The sequence below is a fragment of the Scyliorhinus canicula genome, chromosome 24, assembly GCF_902713615.1.
Source record: "Scyliorhinus canicula chromosome 24, sScyCan1.1, whole genome shotgun sequence".
NCBI classification, from domain to species: Eukaryota; Metazoa; Chordata; class Chondrichthyes; order Carcharhiniformes; family Scyliorhinidae; genus Scyliorhinus; species Scyliorhinus canicula.
The window spans coordinates 5,589,545-5,614,998 of record NC_052169.1 but is presented as its reverse complement, the minus strand read 5'-3'; the positions used below and the strand labels follow the sequence as shown (position 1 = coordinate 5,614,998).

General features: G+C 50.6%; 1 protein-coding gene across 1 annotated transcript in view; it reads left to right on the top strand.

Moving 5' to 3' along the window:
- The window catches only part of LOC119956719 (SH2 domain-containing adapter protein F-like), a 114,595-nt gene that overhangs the window by 58,049 nt on the left and 31,092 nt on the right, over nucleotides 1-25,454 (top strand). Inside the window, exons 3-5 of the mRNA XM_038784055.1 lie at nucleotides 5,254-5,616; nucleotides 7,725-7,896; nucleotides 10,440-10,559. Coding sequence (XP_038639983.1) covers nucleotides 5,254-5,616; nucleotides 7,725-7,896; nucleotides 10,440-10,559 — 655 coding nt within the window. The remainder of the gene's footprint in view (nucleotides 1-5,253; nucleotides 5,617-7,724; nucleotides 7,897-10,439; nucleotides 10,560-25,454) is intronic.

The following is a 25,454-nucleotide window of genomic DNA, read 5'->3' as shown; positions in this document are numbered from 1 at the left end:
TCACAGATGCTGCCAGACCTGCTGAAATTTCCAGCATTTTCTCTTTGGTTTCAGATTCCAGCATCCATTTTATAGACAAAGCTTTACTCTGTATCTAACCCCATGCTGTCCCTGTCCTGGGAGTGTTTGATGGGGACAGTGTAGAGGGAGCTTTACTCTGTATCTAACCCCGTGCTGTACCTGTCCTGGGAGTGTTTGATGGGGACAGTGTAGAGGGAGCTTTACTCTGTATCTAACCCCGTGCTGTACCTGTCCTGGGAGTGTTTGATGGGGACAGTGTAGAGGGAGCTTTACTCTGTATCTAACCCCGTGCTGTACCTGTCCTGGGAGTGTTTGATGGGGACAGTGTAGAGGGAGCTTTACTCTGTATCTAACCCCGTGCTGTACCTGTCCTGGGAGTGTTTGATGGGGACAGTGTAGAGGGAGCTTTACTCTGTATCTAACCCCGTGCTGTCCCTGTCCTGGGAGTGTTTGATGGGGACAGTGTAGAGGGAGCTTTACTCTGTATCTCACCCCGTGCTGTCCCTGTCCTGGGAGTGTTTGATGGGGACAGTGTAGAGGGAGCTTTACTCTGTATCTAACCCCATGCTGTACTGCCCTGGGAGTGTTTGATGGGGACAGTGTAGAGGGAGCTTTACTCTGTATCTAACCCCGTGCTGTACCTGTCCTGGGAGTGTTTGATGGGGACAGTGTAGAGGGAGCTTTACTCTGTATCTAACCCCTGTGCTGTACCCTGTCCTGTGAGTGTTTGATGGGGACAGTGTAGAGGGAGCTTTACTCTGTAGCTAACCCCGTGCTGTACCTGTCCTGGAGTGTTTGATGGGGACAGTGTAGAGGAGAGCTTTACTCTGTATCTAACCCGTGCTGTACCTGTCCTGGGAGTGTTTGATGGGGACAGTGTAGAGGGAGCTTTACTCTGTATCTAACCCCGTGCTGTACCCTGTCCTGGGAGTGTTTGATGGGGACAGTGTAGAGGGAGCTTTACTCTGTATCTAACCCCGTGCTGTACCTGTCCTGGGAGTGTTTGATGGGGACAGTGTAGAGGGAGCTTTACTCTGTATCTCACCCCGTGCTGTACCCTGTCCTGGGAGTGTTTGATGGGGACAGTGTAGAGGGAGCTTTACTCTGTATCTAACCCCGTGCTGTACCTGTCCTGGGAGTGTTTGATGGGGACAGTGTAGAGGGAGCTTTACTCTGTATCTAACCCTGTGCTGTACCTGTCCTGGGAGTGTTTGATGGGGACAGTGTAGAGGGAGCATTTACTCTGTATCTAACCCCGTGCTGTACCTGTCCTGGGAGTGTTTGATGGGGACAGTGTAGAGGGAGCTTTACTCTGTATCTAACCCTGTGCTGTACCTGTCCTGGGAGTGTTTGATGGGGACAGTGTAGAGGGAGCTTTACTCTGTATCTAACCCCGTGCTGTACCTGTCCTGGGAGTATTTGATGGGGACAGTGTAGAGGGAGCTTTACTCTGCATCTCACCCCGTGCTGTACCTGTCCTGGGAGTGTTTGATGGGGACAGTGTAGAGGGAGCTTTACTCTGTATCTCACCCCGTGCTGTACCTGTCCTGGGAGTGTTTGATGGGGACAGTGTAGAGGGAGCTTTACTCTGTATCTAACCCTGTGCTGTACCTGTCCTGGGAGTGTTTGATGGGGACAGTGTAGAGGGAGCATTACTCTGTATCTAACCCCGTGCTGTACCTGTCCTGGGAGTGTTTGATGGGGACAGTGTAGAGGGAGCTTTACTCTGTATCTAACCCTGTGCTGTACCTGTCCTGGGAGTGTTTGATGGGGACAGTGTAGAGGGAGCTTTACTCTGTATCTAACCCCGTGCTGTACCTGTCCTGGGAGTGTTTGATGGGTACAGTGTAGAGGGAGCTTTACTCTGTATCTAACCCCGTGCTGTACCTGTCCCAGGAGTGTTTCGTGCTGACGTGATATAGCAGATTTCCTTATCTCACACTCCTGATCTGGATGAGCATAAAGCAGTGTTTTATGAAAAATGTGTTAAGTAGAATCGGGGTTCAGTTCTGGTCACACCTGGCAATAGCAAAGGGTAGAAATTTGAAATATGTCCAATCACCAATTGAATTCTGCAAAGAAGCTTCTGCTGATGTGCTGATGGTTTGGGTGCTGTGTCTGTAACTCGGTTAGTGGGAAATGTATTGCTGACCCGAAGGTTAATGATGCTGCACCGTGCAGCGCCTGTTCAATCTGCCTCAGACTGATTCAACACAAAGAAACCTGGAAATTCTTTCACTCTGTTATCTGAGCTGTGAAAGAAACTCATTAACTGAGGGTTCAATAACAGAGCGTCTGCAGAACACAACTTCCTCATATAGTGTCTAAAATACACAGACACACACCGTGCATAGCACTCACACTGCACGTTCACATTGCACAGACACTGCACATACACATTGTGCACACTCACTCTGCACACTTACACATCACGTACACACACTGTGCACAATCTCTGCACGCTCACACTGTGCACACACTGTGTGCATTCACACAGTGCACACTCACTGTGCACATTTACTGCATGCTCACACTGCGCGCACACTCTGTGCGCACTCACACACTGCACACACACACAGCACACTCACTGTGCACACTCACTGCACACTTGCTGCACGTTCACACTGCGCACACACTCTGTGCGCACTCACACACTGCACACTCATACCGCACATACCACACACACTGCACGTACACACTCCACACTCACATTGCACATGTGCACTGCACACACATTACACACACACACTGCACACTCACAGTGCACAATCACTGCACACATGCACTGCACACACTCATACTGCGCACACTTGCACTGCACACACATTTTCACTCTGCGCATACACGTGCCCTACACAGCCACGCTGTGCGCACACGCACTCGCTGCACTCACGTGCTCTCTGCGTACGCATGTACACACATATACATCCACACATGTACAAATATCCTGGATACCCCATCAGAAAACTCACACACTGCACACTCACACTGCACACTCACACTGCACACTCACACTGCACACTCACACTGCACACTCACACTGCACACTCATACTGCGCACACTTGCAGTGCACACACATTTTCACTCTGCGCATACACATGCCGTACACAGCCACGCTGTGCGCACACGCACTCGCTGCATTCATATGCTCTCTGCATACACATGTACACCCATGTACACCCATGTACACCCATGTACACACATGTACAAACATGTACACACATGTACCCCCATGTACACACATGTACATCCATGTACACACATGTACACCCATGTACAAACATGTACACACATGTACCCCCATGTACACACATGTACATCCATGTACACACATGTACACCCATGTACACACATGTACATACCCACGAGGGAAGTTACGAATACCCTGGATACCCCTATCAGAAAAGGTATTGTCAGTTCCCAATTGCACAGGGTGCGTAGTCTCCCGATGAGTCACTGAGGCGACACTTACCACCGGCGGGTCATTGTTGAACAAATTTGACCGCAAGGCAAAGAATGAGATATTGGGACAGGTTTTAAGGAAGGTTTTACACAGGAACGGGAGCCGAGCATCTGACTCCTCAAACTTGTAGGGACTCTCCCTGAGCATGATCAGCGACCTTATTTCATAGTCTCACTTCACTCCCAAACCCACCTTTGATTAACAGGAATCGGTCAATTTCAGATTCACAATGAACAATTAACCCAGCATCGATTACCCTTTGAGAATTCCAAACCTCCCACAGCCTCTGTGCATAGAAACAATCTCTAACTTCAGTCCTGTGAGACCTGCCTCAGATCTTTGGGCTAGATTGCCAGAGCAGTGGGAATATCTTTTTATAGAATCGTTTATAGAATTCCTACAGTGCAGAAGGAGGCCATTCGGCCCATCAAGTCTGCACCAACCCGCTGAAAGAGCTCCCTACTCAGGCCCACTCCCCCGCACTCTCCCCGCAACCCCATATATCCATCCACCCTGCACGTGCTTTGGACTGTGGGAGGAAACCGGAGCACCCGGAGGAAACCGGCGCAGACACGGGGAGAACGTGCAGACTCCGCACAGACAGTGACCCGAGGCCGGAATTGAACACAGGTCCCTGGCGCTGTGAGGCAACAGTGCTAACCACTGTGCCGCCCCTCATGGGGGTGGGAGCTCCGCACAGTGGTACGTGGTAAGCTGGCAGCTGTGCCGTCCGGGTGAGGGGGAGCAAAGGGATGGAGGAACACACGGGCAGGTCACCTGCGTTCCGACCATAAGACATAGGAGCAGAATTAGGCCACTCGGCCCATTGAGTCTGCTCCGCCATTCAATCATGGCTGATATTTTCTCATCCCTATTCTCCTGCCTTCTCCCCATAACCCCTGATCCCCTTATTAATCAAGAACCTATCTATCTCTGTCTTAAAGACACTCAGTGATTTGGCCTCCACGGCCTTCTGCGGCAAAGAGTTCCACAGATTCACCACCCTCTGGCTGAAAAAAATTCCTCCTCATCTCAGTTTCAAAGGATCGTCCCTTCAGTCTGAGGCTGTGTCCTCTGGGTCTAGGTTTTCCTACAAGTGGAAACATCCTCTCCACGTCCACTCTATCCAGGCCTCGCAGTATCCTGTAAGTTTCAATAAGATCCCCCCTCATCCTTCTAAACTCCAACGGGCACAGACCCAGAGTCCTCAAACTTTCCTCATACGACAAGTTCTTCATTCCAGGGATCATTCTTGTGAACCTCCTCTGGACCCTTTCCAAAGCCAGCAAGACTGAAGCAGTTTGATGCCTTCCGTCAGGGATGAAGCTGGGGGGGGGGGGGGGGGGGGGGGGGGATTCGGGAGCAGAATGTCAAGTGTTTGAGTGCGGGCAGGAATAAAGCTGCGCCTTTTACCTCCTACAAGTGGGGGGGGGGGGGGGGGGGAGGAGAGGGGGGGGGGGGGGTCACAGGGCAACCCCACAAACCGAACAAACTTTGGCATCGCCAGAATCGCTTGTTCACCGCAGACGGGATCTTGAAATCTCGCGACGCAGAACCGGGAATGTCGGAAAGGGAGCAGGTTTCTCCTGGATATTCATCTGCTCCCTCTGACAGCTGATTTGCTCCCATTGGAGGTTACTGCTGCCTGACTGAGGGGCGCTTATTCACTGAGTTTGACATGTGTGCAGCATAACCTTCCAACACGTCGGCTGTTCTGACACGTTCAAGTTAATCTATCTCGAATGCCGCATGTTTTAAATTCCTGCAGCTGTGGGAATGCCTCCAGCTTTCGAGTTGCGGCCCAGCAATTCGGCCCTGGGTAGAAGGACTGCAGAATCCCGACTCGCCACTGTCAAAACCCCCAATAATATCAGCAGGCTGAAGAGATGGACCCTTCACTTCCCTCCGCCAGGAATGTCCTTCCATCTGACTAACTCTCGGGATCTCAGCCCTCCTCCAGTCTTGGCTTTCCCGAGGCCTTGTGCAACTCCCCCCCCCTCACCCCCCAGCGATCAGCAAACTCCCCCAAAGGCGTGGGACTGCCAGTCCTCCAGGATTGTCCCAGAGTCTCCAGCAATCGGGGACCAACAATCGGTACAGCGTGCAGCCCTGGAGACAAATCAGCAGCACGGTTTGAAAAAAAGATTGTTTTTTCTTTTGCCATTTTCTGTGAACTTTTCACTTTACCGGGTTTAGGAATATGGAAAATGGTTTTGGGGGGGGGGGGGGGGGGGGGGGGGTGGCTGTTTGACAGCCAAGCACCATCCAATTAGGTAATGGGTCCTTTTCTGTTCCAGTTGCTGGAGGAAGGCTGAGCGTCACAGGCGTGGATGTGTTGGACCATTAATGGCTGGAGAGTGAGGGGGGGGGGGGGGTGGAAATCATGTGGTAGAACCTCCAGGAATATACTTGACACAGTTGGCAACCCTATTTCAGCTGTTGGGATTGCTAAACTCCGGAATTCTCTCCCTCACTGAAGATCCTTATTGAGCCGGCCAAACTTTTTTGCAAGTTCTTTCACGGCTGGGCCAGAATTTGTTGGCCCGTCCCTAGCTGCATTCGAACTCTGGGCGAGAGTCTCTCAGCCCCGGGGCCAGGCCGGAGAATCGTCGCGACAGGCACGAATCGCGCCACGCCGCCCCGACGCCGGGACGTGATTCCCCGCAGAGCGGAGAATTGGCGCCATCGTCCGAATGGGCCGAGCGCCCGCCGCAGAAATCCCGAGTCCCGCCGGCGGCGTTCTAACCTGCTCCTAGCCGGCGGGACCTTGGCGTGGAAGGGTCCGGGGGCGGCCTGTGGGGGGGCGGGGGGGGGGGGGGGGAGACGGGAGGGTGGGTCCAACCCCAAGGGAACCCCTCCGTTGTGGCCTGGCCTGCGATCGGCGGGCCGGCCTCTCGGGCTGGGGGCCTCCTTTCTTCCGGCCCCTGTAGCCCTGCGCCATGTTGCGTCGGGGCCGGCGCGGGGAAGGGGGCCGCTGCACATGTGCGCGTTGGCGCCGGTGCCACTGACACCGGGATCAGCAGCTGGAGCGGCGTGGGCCCAGCGACGCCGTCAACACTTAGCCTCAGGATCAGAGAGTCCCACCCGAGTGTCTCGCTCGGCCATTTCAGAGGGTCATTTAAGAGTGGATCCACAATGCCGTGGGTCTGGAGTCACGAGTAGGCCAGACCGGGTAAGGGTGGCAGATTTCCTCCCGATAGAGACCAGATGGGTTTTTACAACAATTGATGATAGTTTCAACAATCTACTGAATATTGTGTGAACATAGGATATTCAGATATATTGTATCATGTGTATTTTGGTGCAGTAAGGGTTAAAAACCTTGGCTTATTGTGTATGGCTGCTGCAGGAATGTTTTTTAAAATCCTGGTTTGCAAGACAGCTTGCTTTTTGGGAGCTATAGATGCAGTGATAGACTGGTAAAAATTTGGAAAATGGGTTCCTGTTTATATGAAGAGTAATTCCTGCAGAGCAGTTAACTGGAGACATTGGGCACGGTTTAACGAAATGGGAACAAAGTCCCATAGCGAACGTGTTTAGCCGCACGTTTCCCAGCTTGCGTCATGTGTGTGTGTGTAGGTGTGTGTGTAGGTGTGTGTGAGCGTGAGTGTGAGAAGTGTCGAGGCCTGGACAGAGTGGACGTGGAAAGGATGTTTCCACTTGTAGGAAAAACTAGAAGCAGAGGACACCATCTCAGACTAAAGGGACGATCCTTCAAAACAGCGATGAGGAGGAATTTCTTCAGCCAGAGGGTGGTGAATCTGTGGAACTCTTTGCCGCAGAAGGCTGCGGAGGACAAATCACTGAGTGTCTTTAAGACAGAGATAGATAGGTTCTTGATTAATAAGGGGATCAGGGGTTATGGGGAGAAGGCAGGAGAATGGGGATGAGAAAATATCAGCCATGATTGAATGGCGGAGCAGACTCAATGGGCCGAATGGCCTAATTCTGCTCCTATGTCTTATGGTCTTATGGGTGAGGATTATTGTGACGCCTTCCATAGTTTCACAGCTAGCGACATGTCAAGTGATCACTTGGGCGAGGTACCAACGGGCATCCGGCCCCGTGAGGGGCAAAGGCCCGGAGAAAATAGTTAATGAAGAAAGAGATTTTGGAATGTTGTACCCCCCCCCCCCCCCCCAGCCAGCCCCTGCCCCACCCTCTGCAGTTTTCATGTCCTCCCTCCGACCGTTCGCTTTGCACTTTGCCGCTTAAACTCTTTTTATTTCCTCCCTTCAGTTCAGTTTGACGGCGTTGACAAGAATCGGGTCTCCCCGCCCAAGGAGGAGACGGTCCGGCACCAGAACAGGCTGTCTGGGCCCAGTGTCAAATCTGTGAAACATCAGAGCCTGGAGTTCAGTGGAGTGCTGGGCGAAAGGGTGGAGCCAAGCCTGTCCCTCGGGAGGCAAACGTGAGTTACCCATGGCAACCCCGAGGCCTTGTTCACAGGCTTCAACACCGCTCAGTGAGGGAGGGGGAAACACCGCTCGGTGAAGGAGCAGGGAGGGGGGCACCGTTTGAGGGGAGGGGGGGATGTTGTCTGGTGTTCAGACTTTACCTTTGATATTGTGTGTGTATGTGTATTTGTGTTTGTGTGTGTGGGTGTATTTGTGTGTGTATTTTTGTGTTTGTGTGTATACAAGGGGCTTTTCACAGTAACTTCATTGAAGCCTACTCATGACAATAAGTGATTTTCATTTCACATAGAACATACAGTGCAGAAGGAGGCCATTCGGCCCACCGGGTCTGCACCAACCCACTTAAACCCTCACTTCCACCCTAACCCCGTAACCCAATAACCCCTCATAACCTTTTTGGTCATTAAGGGCAATTTAGCACGGCCAATCCACCTAATCTGCACGTCTGTGGACTGTAGGAAGAAACCGGAGCACCCGGAGGAAACCCATACACATACGGGGAGAACATGCAGACTCCGCACAGACAGTGATCCAGTGGGGAATCGAACCTGGGACCCTGGTGCTGAAAGCCACAGTGCTGACCACTGTGCTCTGTGCTGCCCTTTGTGTGTGTGTATTTATGTGTGTTTATTTGTGTATGTGTGTGAATTTGTGTGTGTGTATATTTGTGTGTGTGTGTGTGTATTTATGTGTGCGTATTTGTGTGCGCGTGTGTGTGTGTATTTGTGTATGTGTGTGAATGTATATTTGTGTGTGTTTATGTGTGTGTGTGTGTATGTGTATATTTGTGTGTGTGTATGTTTGTGTGTGTGTATTTGTGTGTGTGTATATTTGTGTGTGTATATTTGTATGTGTGTATGTGTATATTTGTGTGTGTGTATGTTTGTGTGTGTATTTGTGTGTGTGTTTATTTATGTGTGTATATTTGTGTGTGTATATTTGTGTGTGTGTGTGTATTTGTGTGTGTGTTTGTGTGTGTGTCTGTATTTGTGTGTGTGTTTGTGTGTGTGTGTATTTGTGTGTGTGTATTTTTGTGTGTATTTGTGTGTGTGTGTGTGTATTTGTGTGTGTATTTGTGTGTGTATATTTGTGTGTGTGTGTGTGTATTTGTGTGTGTGTATGTATTTGTGTGTGTGTGTATTTGTGTGTGTGTGTATATTTGTGTGTGTGTTTGTGTGTGTGTATTTGTGTGTGTGTGTATTTGTGTGTGTGTGTATTTGTGTGTGTATATTTGTGTGTGTGTGTGTATTTGTGTGTGTGTGTGTATTTGTGTGTGTGTGTGTATATTTGTGTGTGTGTGTGTATATTTGTGTGTGTGTGTGTATATTTGTGTGTGTGTGTATATTTGTGCAGTTTTTGTATTTATTAGCCTGTTATCAATAGAGACTCGGAAAAGGAAGCCTTGTATTTCTATAGCAGCGTTTTCTCGGCCTCCGGGTCCTCAGTCGGTGGAATGCTGTTTCTGAAATGCAGGCACCGTTGGAAAGTAGGAAGTGCAATTTGCACAGCAAGATCCAACAAGCCACCTAACATTTCACCAGACAATCTGCTTTTTTTTTTAGTTACGTTTTGTTTTTTAATAAATTTAGAGTACCTAATTCTTTTTTTTCCAATGAAGGGGCAATTTAGCGTGGCCAATCCACCTACCCTGCACAACTTTCGGTTGTGGGGGTGAGACCCACGCAGACACGGGGAGAATGTGCAAACTCCACACGGACAGTGACCCGGGGCCGGGATCGTACCCGGGTGCTCAGTACCATAAGGCAGTAGTGCTAACCATTGCGCCGCCGTGCCGTCCTCTTAATCTGCTTTCTAAGTGATGTTGATTGAGGGATAAACATTGGGCAGGACACCTGAGGAGAATTCTCCTGTACAGCCGGGATGCACACAATGCAGGGGGAAAGGAGCAGAATTAGCTACGTTGCCCCTGGCAGTGAGCTGGCACGGACATGCTGGGTCGAATGGCCTCCTTCTGTGTTACAGCCTGCCGTTCTATTAGAAAGGGCTGGGAGGGCAGGGGGTTGGGGGGGGGCACACTGCTATTATTAGTTATGTTGATTTGGGCAGCACGGTGGCGCAGTGGTTAGCATTGCTGCCTACGGCGCTGAGGACCCGGGTTGAATCCCGGCCCTGGGTCACTGTCTGTGTGGAGTTTGCACATTCTCCCCGTGTCTGCGTGGGTCTCACCCCCACAACCCAAAAAGATGTGCAGGGTAGGTGGATTGGCAACGCTACATTGCCCCTTAATTGGACAAAATAATTGGGTACTCTAAATATATATTTTTTAAAGTTATGTATGATTTGGGCAGGGCATGTTTGCGTGTTTGTTGTACTAAACGCTGCTTATTCTGCCTGAGAGTGTGTGTCTGAGAGCTCCTGTTGTGCATGCCTGTCTATGGAGCAGTGTGCAGATGGTCAGTCAGCGGAGTGGTGAGCTGTAACATATGGTCACGTTTAACACGCCGGCTTACAGCACTTAGACAGGGGCTGACTGTGGGCGAGACAAACGGACCTGCCTTTTCTTTTTGCCCCGCAGTTGGTATCACGGAGCCATCAGCCGGACAGACGCGGAGAATCTCCTGCGGTTGTGCAAGGAGGCGAGTTACCTGGTCCGAAACAGCGAGACCACCAAGAATGATTACTCACTCTCACTGAAGTAAGTGAGCCCCACACTTGTGATATGGGGGGGGGGGGGGGGGGGGGGGGGATTTGCGTTGAATTCTTTCTCTGCCAGGCTGTTCCACCAGGTTAGCCTGAATTTCAGAGCACCGCCACAATGAGTTAGACACACATCTGTGGAATCATAAAGATGCTCCGCATCTTAGTCAATAAAGGGCTTGATAATAATAATAATATGAGTTTGTGTGTCTGTCTGTGATTGTGTGTCTGTTTAAATTAAATGATCTTTATTGTCACAAGGGGCAGCATGGTGGCACAGTGGTTAGCATTGCTGCCTCACGGCGCTGAGGACCCGGGTTCGAATCCCGGCCCTGGGTCATTGTCCGTGTGGAGTTTGCACATTCTCCCCGTGTCTGCGTGGGTTTCACCCCCACAACCCAAAAGATGTGCCGGGTCGGTGGATTGGCCACGCTAAATTGCCCCTTAATTGGAAAAAATAATTGGGTACTCTAAATTTAAAACAAAAAAAAAAATTTATTGTCACAAGTAGGCTTACATTAACACTGCAATGAAGTTACTGTGAAAAACCCCTAGTCGCCACACTCCGCTCCAGGAGATTGCCCCCACCACTGTTGCTCTTGTTTTAGAAAAAGGAGGATTGTGATTGCATTCAGCGTTATTTAGCTAAACTGAAGCGTTTATGACCACACCATTTCATTGTTGTTAAGGAGCAATGGGAACATCCAACGTTTTGCAGTTTGATCACAGAATTTAGGGCCTCACGGTAACATGGTGGTTAGCATCAATGCTTCACAGCTCCAGGGTCCCAGGTTCGATTCCCGGCTGGGTCACTGTCTGTGCGTCTGTGAGTCTGCACGTCCTCCCCGTGTGTGCGTGGGTTTCCTCCGGGTGCTCCTGTTTCCTCCCACAGTCCAAAGATGTGCGGGTTAGGTTGATTCGCCATGCTAAATTGTCCGTAGTGTAAGGTTAATGGGGGGATTGTTGGGTTACGGGTATACGGGTTACGTGGGTTTAAGTAGGGTGATCATTGCTCGGCACAACATCGAGGGCCGAAGGGCCTGTTCTGTGCTGTACTGTTCTATGTTCTATGTTCTAATTGTGCAAGTTTCTATTCTCCATATTGATGGGGCGACGATAGCAGAGTGGTAATGTCGCTAGACTAGCAATCCAGAGGCCCAGGCTGATGCTCTGGGTGACACGGGTTCAAACCCCACCACGGCAGCTGGTGGAATTCGAATCAATCAATAAAAAAAATCTGGAATTGAAAACCTGTCTCAGTAATGGTGACCATGAAACTGCCATCGATTGGCGTAAAACTCCATCTGGGTTCACTAGAGACTCTTCAGGGAAGGAAATATGTCATCCTTATCCGGTCTGACCCACGTGTGACTCCAGCCCCACAGCAACGTGACTGCCCTCTGAAACGGCCGAGCGAAACACTCAGTTCAATGGCAATTGGGGGGGGGTGGGGGACGGCAAATTCTGCCTTCGCCAGCGACACCCGCTTCCCATCAAAGAATGAATTATTCTCCATATTTATAAATCCATGTAAACATGTCACGCTACAATTGCCACCTCCCACCTGTGGCGGCAGTGCAGCACCGCATTTTTAGGGTGCTCCCCTTCTACAGCCGAGCTGTACTGTAACCAAACTCTGCTTCCCAAACGTTTTGACAGAGTGCGACATTAAAAATACCGACAGATCGGAAATGGGCTTGTGTTTCCTGATGCGGTCGCCACTCCCTCTCCCCTCTCGCTTTCTCTGCCAAAGACTTGCATTTGCAGTTTGCTCCCTCCTCACGACACTGCTGGAGATACAAAAGAATAAGTAAATGCATTTAAAAGTATTAATATTTGGCGCCTCAGTGCATGAATTAACAAGGTCGTTGCTTCCCATACCGTCAGAAAATTGCAATTGCGTTCCTGTTGTCTGTGCCCCCCCCACCCCGAGAGAGCAGCGCCTGATCAGTTGCCACTTTCCCAGGAGGAGGCACATCACGATTACAGCTCTGTGTATGGGAGCTGACAATTTGCCATTATGTTGCTCAGAGGGTTACACGAGCGCTCGTAGATGCCTATATTCAACCTTTTGTTATGAGCGAGCTAAATTGGAAGTGACAGCAGCTTGGTGCAAATTGAAAGCATATTTACTGAGCTCGGGAAAAAGGCACACTCACCGCGTTAGAAAGGGGAACGGAGCGAGCTTCGCTGAAACCCCCAGCTTTTCCTCCACACCCCGTCCCATCAGACTTAATATCAAGGATAATCTTCCTGTTTTGTCATTCGTCGAAGGGCGATCATTTAGAGTTCAGTCCTTCGCTGTTATGTCTTGCTCTTTAGAGAGATTAATATTCCCCAGGGTGCTACAGAGATTGGAAACGGCACCAAAATTATACTTAATGCTGCCATTCTCGTGCAGGGTTTTCTTTTTACCAGTAAATTCACAGTCAGATAAATGTCGCACATATACAGGAGGAGCAATACGAAACAATGTCATAGAATCATAGAATCTCTACCGTGCAGAAGGAGGCCATTTGGCCCATCGAGTCTGCACAAGCCCTTGGAAAGAGCACCCTACTTGCCACCACCCTATCCCGATAACCCTGTAACCCCGCTTAACCTTTTGGACAATGAGGGGCAATTTAGCACGGCCAATCCACCCAACCTGCACATCTTTGGACTGTGGGAGGAAACCGGAGCACCCGGAGGAAACCCACGCAGACACGGGGAGGACGTGCAGACTCCGCACAGACGGTCACCCGAGGCCGGAATCGAACCCGGGTCCCTGGAGCTTTGAGGCAGCAGTGCTAACCACTGTGCCACAATACCGTCCCAAGGATCCCGGGGTCCCAGGATTAATTGCTGACCCTCGTTAATATGGTCGTGCCATTGCTAAAATTGCCTTTGTTTTGTGTGAAGGCTTCTGCAGCAAAACACTGCCAGGGTCCTGCTCCCATTTCTCTCCAGGGTCGGGCATCGCTGTGATGGATTTGTCAGGCAGCCAGTGGGTGTGAGGCTTTGTGGGGGGGGGGGGCATATGACATGTAATGATTGGCGTCCCTGTTTGGGCTGGGGGCATTTGTTGCCCATCCCTAATTGCACTTGAACTGAGTGTCTTGCTCGGCCATTTCAGAGGGCGCACGAGTCAACCCCATTGCTGTGGGTCTGGAGTCACGTGTAGTCCAGACCGGGTAAGGGCGGCAGATTTCCTTCCTTTACAGTCGTGAACCAGATGGTTTTTTTTTACAACGATTGATGATTGTTTAATGGTCTCCATTTCTGAGACCGGCTTTATAATTCCAGAATATATTTCCTGAATTTGAATTCCACCACTGGGTAGAGATGTGAACCCCTGTCCCCAGTTCGATAGCCTGGGCTTCTGGGTCACTAGCCCAGAGACGTTACCACTACGCCACTGTCTCCCCATCCCCGGGGACATGAAGCTGAGGGGGCAGTAACTGAGACATGGGGGGGGGGGGTTTGGAATGAGGAGCTTTCTCTGGAGGAGTGAAGCAGTTCGCTGACTGGACCGTTAGCCTCCGGGCGCGCTGTGAACCTGCGGGATTTGAAGTTGTGTCCTTTAACAATCACCGCAGAATTACAATTTGCTGGCGTGAATATTTTTGGCATCCAAAATTGCAATTCGGCATCGATTGGCAGGTTGCGCAGGACTGCCTGGGACGGCAGGCCGTCCATTTGGTCTCGATTCATTTTCCTCTCTGCGTCTTGTCAAACTTTCATTGACGTCCCTGGCACGGTTTTGGATGATTCAGTTGTCAGCCCTGTCTGCTCTAAGCTGTGTGTGATTACTATTGAACAGTATGTGTAATAATGCATGAGGCATCAAGAGCAATCCATCAGCAATCCACTTCTGTCAGACTGCATTCTCTCCGCAGGCCGGGGGGGGTGGGGGGGGGGGGGGGGGGGGGGGGGTGCGCACAGGGACCTGAATTCACATGGCGCCTTACGTGATCTCCAGGCATTCCAATCCTTTTCCGAGAGCAGTCCCCTGTGGGAAATGCGGCAGCCAATTTCTGCACAGCAAGATCCCAGAAGAAGCAGCCTGCGGCACATCATCTGTGTTTGAAGATGTTGATTGAGGGACGGTTCTGGACCAGGACTCCAAGGATACCCCCCTGCTCCTCCTCGAGACAGTGGCCATACGATCTTTTGCATTCAGAGAAACATACATTGAAAATAGAAGCAGGAGGAGGCCATTCGGCCCTTCTCTGCCATTCATTATGTTCATAGCTGATCATCAAGTTCAATATCCTGATCCCGCCTTCCCACCATATCCCTCCTTCCCTCCATATCCCTGGATCCCTTTAGCCCCAAGAGCTATATCTAATTCCTTTTTAAAATAAATTTAGAGTACCCAATTCATTTTTTCCAATTAAGAGACAATTTAGCGCAGCCAATCCACCTACCCTGCACATCTTTGGGTTGTGGGGGCGAAACCCACGCAGACACGGGGGGAACGTGCAAACTCCACACGGACAGTGACCCAGAGCCGGGATTGAACCTGGGACCTCGGCGCCGTGAGGCAGCAGTGCTAACCCACTGCGCCCCCGTGCTGCCTAGATCTAATTCCTTCTCGAAATTACACAAAGGTCTGGCCTCAACTACTTTCTGTGGGAGTGAATTCCACAGATTCACCACTCTCTCTGGGTGAAGAAATTTCTCCTCACCTCAGTCCTAAATGGTTTACCCCTTTTTCTCAAATTAAGACCCCTAGTTCTGGACTCCCCCCCCACCATCGGGAACATTCTTTCTGAATCTACCCTGTCTAATTCTGTTAGAATTTTGTAAGTTTCTATGAGATCCCTGCTCACTCTTCTAAACTCTAATATAATCCTAACTGACTTAGTCTCTCCTCATACATCAGTCCCGCCACCTCACGAATCAGCCTGGTAAACCTTCGCTGCCCTCCCTCCATAGCGAGAACATCCTTCCTCAGATACGGACACCAAAACTGCCCACAATACTCCAGGTGTGGCCTCACCAATGTCCTATACAGTAAAACATCTCTATTCCTGCACTCAAATCCTCTCGCTATGAAGGCCAACATACCATTTGCCTTCTTTTCATTCTGCTGTGCCTGCGCGCTTACTTTCAGCGACTGATGCACGAGGACACCAAGCTGCCGTGGCGGGATTTGAACCCACGTCTCCTGGGTCTCTGGATTCAATGTGGGATAGTGATCGAGTCTGGGACCCGTGGACTTCACGGCCATAGCGAGCGAGTGCCCTGGTCCCTGAGTCTGTGGGACAGACTTGGTACTTCTTTTTCTTTTATAAATTTAGAGTACCCAATTCATTTTTTTCCCAATTAAGGGGCAATTTAGCGTGGCCAATCCACCGAGCCTGCACATCTCTGGGTTGTGGGGGGGGGCGAAACCTGCGCAGACGCGGGGAGAATGTGTAAAATCCACACGGACAGTGACCCAGAGCCGGGGTCGAACCTGGGACCTCGGCCAGACTTGGTACTTCAACCTTAACCAAATGTAGAAGGAAAGAGCATTTCTGTCCATCTTCGCACATCCTCCTGTTGAACTAAAGGGCCTGCCAGCAGGCTCCTGAACTAATGTTGTCGTGCAGACTGGCAGTCAATGTGTGCATAACAATATCCCATAAACAGCAAGCGAGTATAAAAACTGGCAAGTCATGCTACAGTTGTATAGAACCTTGGTAAGGCCGCACTTGGAATATTGCACACCATTCTGGTCGCCACACTACCAGCAGGATGTGGAGGTTTTGGAGAGGGTGCAGAGGAGGTTTATCAGGATGTTGCCTGGTCTGGAGGGTGTTAGCTATGTGGAGAGGCTGAATGGACTCGGACTGTTTTCATTAGAGCGACGGAGGTTGAGGGGTGACCTGATCCAGGGCTACAGGATTATGAGGGGCATGGATAGAGTGGATGGGCAGGCACTCTTTCCCAGGGTGGAGGGGTCACTTACCAGGAGGCATAGGTTTAAGGTCGCTGGGGAAAACTTGAGAGGAGATGTGCGAGGCAAGTTTTTTTTGACACAGAGGGTGGTGAGTGCCTGAAAGGCATTGCCAGGGGAGGTTGCGGAACCAATGGCGTTCAAAAGGCATCTTGACAAACACAGGGATAGGATGGGTAGAGAGGGATACGGCACTAGGAAGTGCTGAGGGTTTTGGCCAAGGTTGGTCTCATGATCAGTACAGGCTAGGAGGGCCGAAGGGCCTGTTCCTGTGCTGGATTGTCCTTTGGAGAGTCCTGTTTCCAATAGCTGGAGTCAGGAATGTTGGCTGTGTGGATGTGTATATACACAGGATTAGTTATAATGACGCTGCTCGTCTATTAACATGTAAAGTAGCAGACAGCCTTCACAGTGTAAACAGAACTGTACCATAAATATTAAACAGAATGAGGAATGTGATACTCGCTTCCAGTCATCCATTATTGATGTGGTGACTGGCTTACTCTGGCTCGTGCAGAGATTGTTCCTGGCTAGCGTGTTGACAAACCTTCCTCACCGAGAACTCCAAACGCCAACACATCTTCTCCAAATCCCCAGACATTCAACGTAACCCATTGGTGGGAGAGGGGGGGGGGGGGAAAAAAAATTCATTTTTTCCAATTAAGGGGCAATTTAGCGTGGCCAATCCGCCTACCCTGCACATCTTTGGGTTGTGGGGGCGAAACCCACGCAGACACGGGGAGAATGTGCAAACTCCACGCGGACAGTGACCCAGAGCCGGGATCGAACCTGGGACCTCAGCGCCGTGAGGCAACAGTGCTAACCCACTGCACCACCGCACTGCCCAGAAGATGCATTCATAACCGCAGTCAAACAAGTTGAATGTGTGATCACAAAACTATCATCGTTGTTGCAAAAACCCATCTGGTTCGCTAATGTCCTTTAGGGAAGGAAATCTGCCGTCCTTACCCGGTCTGGCCGACATGTGACTCCAGACCCCACAGCGATGTGGTTGACTCTTAATTGCCCCTCAAGGGCAATTAGGGATGGGCAACAAATGCTGCTGCCTCACATCGCCGAGGTCCCAGGTTCGATCCCGGCTCTGGGTCACTGTCCGTGTGGAGGTTGCGCATTCTCCCCGTGTCTGGGTGGGTTTCGCCCCCACAACCCACAAAGGTGGCGAGATTCCCAGCTCCAGCCACTGTCAATGGGAGTTCCCATTGAAGCCACGGCACACCGCCGGGAATTCCGAGGATGCGTTGCCGGCAGGACCAGAGAATCCCGCCGCCAGCGAACGCCCGGAGAATTCCGGCCCGGGAAATACATCCATCCTTCTAGGACCTCACTATCTCCGCAATCTCCTCCAGCCCTCCAACCCTCCCAGATCTCTGTGCTTCCCCAATTCGGAACCCTAAAGCATCCCCAATTTTTATGGCTTCGCCAACGGCAGCCGCCAGGCTCCTCCATTCCGGAACGTCTTTCCCAAACCTCTGCCTCTCTTTGACCTCACTCGAACCTATCTCTCCAACCCTACTATCTCCCTTTCTGTCTCAATGTCACCTTTTGTTTGACGGTGTTTCTGTGAAGCACTCCGGAATGTTTCACCATCATTAAAGACACTTAAATTGCAGTTGATATGGGCAGCACGGTGGCCTAGTGGTTAGCACAACCGCCTCACGGCGCTGAGGTCCCAGGTTCGATCCCGACTCTGGGTCACTGTCCGTGTGGAGTTTGCACGTTCTCCCCGTGTCTGCGTGGGTTTCGCCCCCACAACCCAAGAATGTGCAGAGTAGGTGGATTGGCCACGCTAAATTGCCCCTTAATTGGAAAAAATAATTGGATAATCTAAATTTATAAAAAAAAAAAAAAAAAAAAAAAAAATTGCAGTTGATATTATTCCTAAGGCCATTCAGCCCCTCAGGTCTCCTCCACCATGCAGTTAGACCATGGCTGACCCATGCCTCATCCCCATTTAACCAGCCTTATCTCCGTATCCTTTCCAAAGTGAAATTCGGGACTGTTCAACACTGAACAGCACGGTAGCATTGTGGATAGCGCAATTGCTTCACAGCTCCAGGGTCCCAGGTTCGATTCCGGCTTGGGTCACTGTCTGTGCGGAGTCTGCACGTTCTCCTCGTGTCTGCGTGGGTTTCCTCCGGGTGCTCCGGTTTCCACCCACAGTCCAAAGATGTGCAGGTTAGGTGGATTGGCCATGATAAATTGCCTTTAGTGTCCAAAATTGCCCTTAGTGTTGGGTGGGGTTACTGGGTTATGGGGATAGGATGCTCTTTCCAATAGCCGGTGCAGACTCGATGGGCCGAATGGCCTCCTTCTCCACTGTAAATTCTATGATAAATTCTATGTTGTAAACAAATTTACATCAGCCTTGCAAGGCTGGTCCTTGCCTCTCAACTCTTATTTGTGGGATCTTGCATTCTTCAAAGATGATTCATTAGTTGGACAATGTTTTGGGGGCATGTGTGTTATGGTGCAAATTCCATCCTTCCTCAAGGCTACTGTCTGGTAAAGTTTCATTGCCCCCCCCCCCCCAATCCCCACCCCCAACACCCCCTTAGCCCAGGGTAGAGGGTACAACACTGGCCGCTGTCTTTGTTGTCCTGCACAGTCTACCCCCCCCCCCCCCCAGCGGGATACAAACAGAAGTTGCCAGCTAGCTAAGTCACACTTAATAGTCGATGGTTTTCTCCTAAATACATCTCTAATGCATCTTTAATGAAGTTCCCAAGTATCTGGCAGCACGTTGAGGGAATCGAATTGAAATTAATAAGCTCCATATACACAGGTACCAGCTTTTGAGAATTAATTTATGTGTAAATTGCGTTGCCTTGTGCCCTGGATTAAAAGACGTGTTGGTTCCATTTGGTTTTTCACACAAGAATTTATAGCAATTGCCAAAGGGACTTTGGTTTTTATTTAAATAGGTTGTTATCTGAGGCAAAGATTACTTTCATTTCCATTCTATATTGACCGAGGCAAAAACTCTCCCTGTCTCTCTCTATTTGTCGCAATCTGCCTCTCTCTCTCTGACCGTCCCGGTTCTCATTCCCTTTCCCTGATTCTCTCTCTCTCTGTCTTTCCATCTGACTCTCTCTCTCGTGCTTTCTGACTCTCTCTGTTTTTTCTTTCTGTGTGTCCCTCTCTCTGTCCCCCCTCTCTCTGTCGTGCTCTCCCTCTGCCCCTGTCTGTCTCTCTGCCCCCTCTCTCTCTGCCCCTCTCTCTCTGCCCCTCTCTCTCTCTCAGTCCCCCTCTCTCTCTCAGTCCCCCTCTCTCTCTGCCCCTCTGTCTCTCTGCCCCTCTCTCTCTGTCCCTCTCTCTCTGCCCCTCTCTGTCTCTCTGCCCCCTCTCTCTGTCCCTCTCTCTGCCCCTCTCTCTCTCTCAGTCCCCCCCTCTCTCTGCCCCCCTCTCTCTCTGTCCCTCTCTTTCTGCCCCTCTCTCTCTCTGACCCTCTGTCTCTCTGCCCCTCTCTCTCTGCCCCTCTCTCTCTCTCAGTCCCCCTCTCTCTCTGCCCCTCTCTCTCTCTCTCAGTCCCCTCTCTCTCTCTGCCCCTCTCTCTCTCACAGTCCCCCTCTCTCTCTGTCCCTCTCTCTCTGCCCCTCTCTCTCTCTCTCAGTCCCCCCTCTCTCTCTGTCCCTCTCTCTCTGCCCCTCTCTCTCGTCCCTCTCTCTCTGCCCCTCTCTGTCTCTCTGCCCCTTCTCTCTCTGTCCCTCTCTCTCTGCCCCTCTCTCTCTCTCAGTGTCCCTCTCTCTCTGCCCCCTCTCTCTCTCACAGTCCCCCTCTCTCTCGTCCCTCTCTCTCTGCCCCTCTCTCTCTGCCCCTCTCTCTCAGTCCCCCTCTCTCTCAGTCCCCCTCTCTCTCTGTCCCTCTCTCTCTGCCCCTCTCTCTCGTCCCTCTCTCTCTGCCCCTCTCTGTCTCTCTGCCCCCTCTCTCTCTGTCCCTCTCTCTCTGCCCCTCTCTCTCTCACAGTCCCCCTCTCTTTCGTCCCTCTCTCTCTGTCCCTCTCTCTCTGCCCCTCTCTCTCTCTCAGTCCCCCTCTCTCTCAGTCCCCCTCTCTCTCTGCTCCCCTCTCTCTGCCCCCTCTTTCTCTCAGTTCCCCTCTCTGTCCCTCTCTCTCTGCCCCATTCTCTCTCTCTGCCCCTCTCTCTGTCCTCCTCTCACTCTGTCCATCGCTCTCTGCTCCTCTTTCTCTCTGTCCCTCTCTCTCTCTTTCTGCCCCCCTCTCTCTGTCTCTCTGTGTGTTTCTGTCCATCTCTCTCTGCCCCATTATATCTTTGTTTCCACCTCTCTCTGTCCCTCATTGTCTCTCTCAGTCTCTGTCTCTATCTTTCTCTCTCTGCTGTGCTCTCTCTGCCCCTCTCTCTCTGCCCCTCTCTCTCTCTCTCTCTCTGTCCCTCTGTCTCTCCACCCCCTCTCCCTCTGTCTCTCTCTCTCTCTCTGTCCCCCTCTCTCTGTCTGTCTCTCTGTCTGTTTCTGCCTATCTCTCTCTGTCCCTCATTGTCTCTCTGTGTCCCTCTGTCTCAGACTCACTCTCTCATTCTCTGTCCATGGTTCTCCTTCTTTGCCTGTCTGACTGTTTTCCTGTCCCCATCTCTTCATTTGGCTTTGCCTCTCTCCCCTCCACCTCTCTCACTGTCGCTCACTCTCCATCTCTGTGTACCTCTCTTCCCATTTGCCTCAGTGTGCCTCTCTCTCTCTCTCTCTCTCTCCCTCCGTCACTCTCATTTCCATTGAGTTGTGCGAGAGGTGTTATATGCAGATTTTATTCTGATATCAGCTGCCTGTTTCAAACACAGTTTGCATATAAATTACTCATTTAAAATACAATTATAGCCACTCGGTTGGTGTAACTGAAAGGGTTGCACAAGTAATTAAAGTCCCTCTTCCTCAGGCAATTACACGGCTGGTGACAAAGATGGCCGACACGTCAGCGTGTCCGTCAGTGCGTTTGCCCGAGGCCTCCCTGAATCTATGCCTTTGACTCAAACCAGAGACAGAAATCAGAAGGGAGGCTGCGTTTCTCACTCCTCTGTGCCCGGAACTTGGAGAATTGAAGCTTAAAGTGAGAGGTAATGTCACAAGAAAGGAGGGACCATTGGTTCAGGAGAGACTGATAAGCTTTTTTGTTTTTTTTTAATTTAGATTACCCAATTATTTTTCCCAATTAAGGGGCAATTTAGCGGGGCCAATCCGCCTAACCTGCACATCTTTGGGCTGTGGGGGTGAAACCCACGCAGACACGGGGAGAATGTGCAAACTCCACACGGACAGTGACCCAGGGCCGGGATTCGAACCCGGGTCCTCAGCGCCCTTTGGCAGCAATGCTAACCACTGTGCCACCGTGCTGCCCCGAGACTGATAAGTTGAAGACTTTTTAGTTTCTTACAGAAATGAAACACGTCCAAGCTGTTCTGCAGGACAAAGGCTATCCTGATCAGATCAGTGCTCCGTGTCTCGCAAACTCACACACGGGCCAAAGGCCACCACTCTCGGAGCTGAAAGGTCCCCGTCTCTGACCGGGCAACGGGAACATATCCCCCAAAGATTTGAACAGCGGGTTAAGCAAGCTGCAGGTAGGCGCTGGCTACACGAGTGGTATTTTCCACCAACAGGAGGCGGCAGTCATTCCAAAAAGCCGGCCCACCTGCCAGAGAGCTGAGCGATATCAGCCGGAATTCTCCGTATGGGAGATGTTCCCACGCCGGAGACCAATCACCTCCGATTTGGGCTCCTGCGGGGGGGCCAGGAATCCAGAGGCCATTCACTGTCCCTTGCCCTGCAGATTTATGGATGGCGGGGATTGCGAGGGATTCTGTTGCGAATCCCGCTATTGGGCCGCCATTCTGAGTGGGAAGCCCGACCGCAAAGCCTGGCGGCTGGGCCGCCCCCGCCCCACAATGCAATTCCACCTTCCACCATGGGATTTCTAGATCACACCCCTCCCCCCCACCAGAGAGCCCTCCCACCAGAAACCCCCCCCATTGCAGAGCACCCTGTCTGAAAGCTGGAGAGCAGTCCAGACAGAGACAGTAAAAATTAAGTCACTGCTATATAACTCACCTGTGCAATAAATACACCTGCTGGCTCAGGGAGAGGAAGCAGTATCTGTAAATTCCTAGAAAGGGAAAACCACAACTACTGGGTTTAAATCCCTCAAATCTTTGATCTGAAAGGCTTTCATTCTCATCAATTTAAAATCGATTTTACTCGGCTGTGATTGACAGCTTGCACAAACAGAGCTGTCCGGATTGTTTAGTTCATTTCACGTCACACTTGAGTGGCTCTCAAGTAGCCTGCTGTGAAACTGAGTGCAATGTGTATAAAAATCTAGCTATGATTGACAGCGCTTAGACCACTTCAAAGGCAGTTAAGTGCTCTCGCTTCCTCCTTTTCTCCCGCAAAAAGCAGTTAACTTAGCCAACGCTGGATTCTCCGCCACATTGGGAACTCCACTACCAACAGCGGGTGGTGGAGAATCTAGTCCGTTATGCCTAAATTTCAGTGCCAGTGTGATGCCAAGTATATAGGACATATATTCCGACCATTTGCTGATTGAATCAGAAAGCATGTTCCTTTGTTTTTTTTTTGTAACAGGCAGAGTGGAGACCTATTCAACCAGCCCACATTTGCTAAAACCAAATCCAAAAACAAAGTGTCAACTGACTGTTAGATGTGATTCTGCGATTGGGCAGCACTTGCTGAGCAATCCTGAATGCGTTAATGACTGCTGACCAATTTAAGATAATCAGTCAAGCTGGTATTGAAGTTCATTTATGCTTGTTATGAGTGACGCATATTCATACGCAAGGGGCGGGATTGTCCGAGACAGCCACCGCATGTTTAGTGGTGGTGGAGATGGCCCACCATTGGCGGCTGCGGAACCTTCAGGACCTGCCGTTGTCACTGGGGTTTCCCGTTGAATGCATCCCTCTCCGGAAGATCCCACTGGCGAGAACAGCCAGAAAAGTCCGGCCAAGGTTCTATTCCCTGCAAACAAAAGGAATCTGTCCAAGCCTTGCGCATTTTTTTGGATTACCTGGGAGCTTAGGGAGCCTATGGCTCCCTATTGCTTTCCCCATGACAATGCCTCAGCCAATCAGAGTCGACTTTGCCAGCCAATCAGTGCCCTTTTCTCCTTTAGTATAAGTTCTTGTGATTGTTTGAAATTGGATATTTTTGTATTTGTTCAGATGAGTGCGAGCTGAAAAGCTTTGGCGACTCGTCTCTCTTTTCAGGAAGATTTAGCTCTCTCTTGTCGTTACTTCTATCTCCCCATCAGCTGAAGATTTTCAACCTTTGCTGCAGTTCATGTTAAGCTTGTTTTGGGGTGGGGTATCCCGGGTAGGCGGGAATGTGGAGTTTAGGCCCACAATCAGATTAGCCATGATCTTATTGAATGGTCCAGCAGACTCGAGGGGCCGAGTGGCCGACTCCTGGCTCTTGTATGTTTTTAAACATTCTTTCATGAGCTGCAGGCATCACTGGATAGGTCAACACTTATTGCCCATCCCTACTTGCCTTTGAGCAGCTGGTGGGGAGCTGCCTTCTTGAACCGCGGCAGGCCCTGAGGTGTAGGTACACCCACTGTGCTGTCAGGGAGGGAGTTCCAGGATTTTGACCCAGCGACAGTGAAGGAACGGCCGATATATTTCCAAGTCAGGGTGGTGAGTGACTTGTAGAGGAACCTCCAGGTGGTGGGGTTCCCAGGTATCTGCTGCCCTTGTCCTTCTAGATGGTAGAGGCCATTTTGACTCAGGGATGAGTTCACCATTCACTGAAATAGTTTGCAACGTGACAGTACATGCTTTCCATAGTCTACCCAGTCAATGTCACGTTAGTGATGGCCCATAATCTCAAGCTGGCTAACGGCTCAGAGTCGAAGCGCTCAGTGAACACTCTTGTCTCATTTTGAATCCATGCGATTGTGATAGCCCCCCTGTGGCTCATTGTTGTGACACGTGTGGCAGTGAAATGATCCTGTGTTATCCGTCTGTGCATCGTAGCTATAGTCCCGTCTGTTGTTTAAAGACTTCAGTTCCCCTTAGCCCAGCATCCAGGCATATTCATGCCGATTACAAACAGCAAACTAGAGGAAATCTGACAATCTGTTATATTCCCGTTGGCATTTTATAAGCACACCCACTGTGACTTGGGTAATGTTGGCATTGACAGTGGCATCATTCTCTCCAGTATGACTGGATGAGAGAGAGCGCCCATTGTTGGGGACGTGTGTGCAGGCATCAGGTGAGGGCAGAATCATGCTCCGCTGTGAAGCTTACTGTAGCTGAATAGGCTGTTTAGACTGGGGTTTTCCCTCTACTCCTGCGACACACCAGCACTTGGGCATTGATAGAACCACAGCATCCCACAGTTGAAGCCAATACCTGTGTCGACTGAGACAAATCCAATTCCTCCAATTGCTTGGTTGTTCTTTAAAAAATATTTTTTATTTTCTTTTTTCTAATTAGTTTTTCCAATCAAGTGGTAATTTAGCATGGCCAATCAACCTACATTGCACATGATGTGGAGCTGCCGGCGTTGGACTGGGGTGAGCACGCAAAACCGTTGAGCAGAAACTTATAGCCAAGTTCCGCACACATGAGTGCGGCCTCAACCGGGACCTGGGATTCATGTCGCATTACATTCACCCCCCACCATCTGGCCTGGGCTTGCAAAATCCTACCAACTGTCCTGGCTTGAGACAATTCACACCTCTTTAACCTGGGGTTACCCCTATCTCTGGATCTGTAAAAACTAAATTACCTGCAAATGCTCGCATTCTAAGCATTGTCTGGCATCTCTGACTTTGTCTATATATATGTTTCTGGAACCTACCACTTCATTCACCTGAGGAAGGAGCTGCGCTCCGAAAGCTCGTGATTTGAAACAATCCTGTTGGACTTTAACCGGCTGTTGTAAGACTTCTTACAGTACATTGCGTATAGAATCATA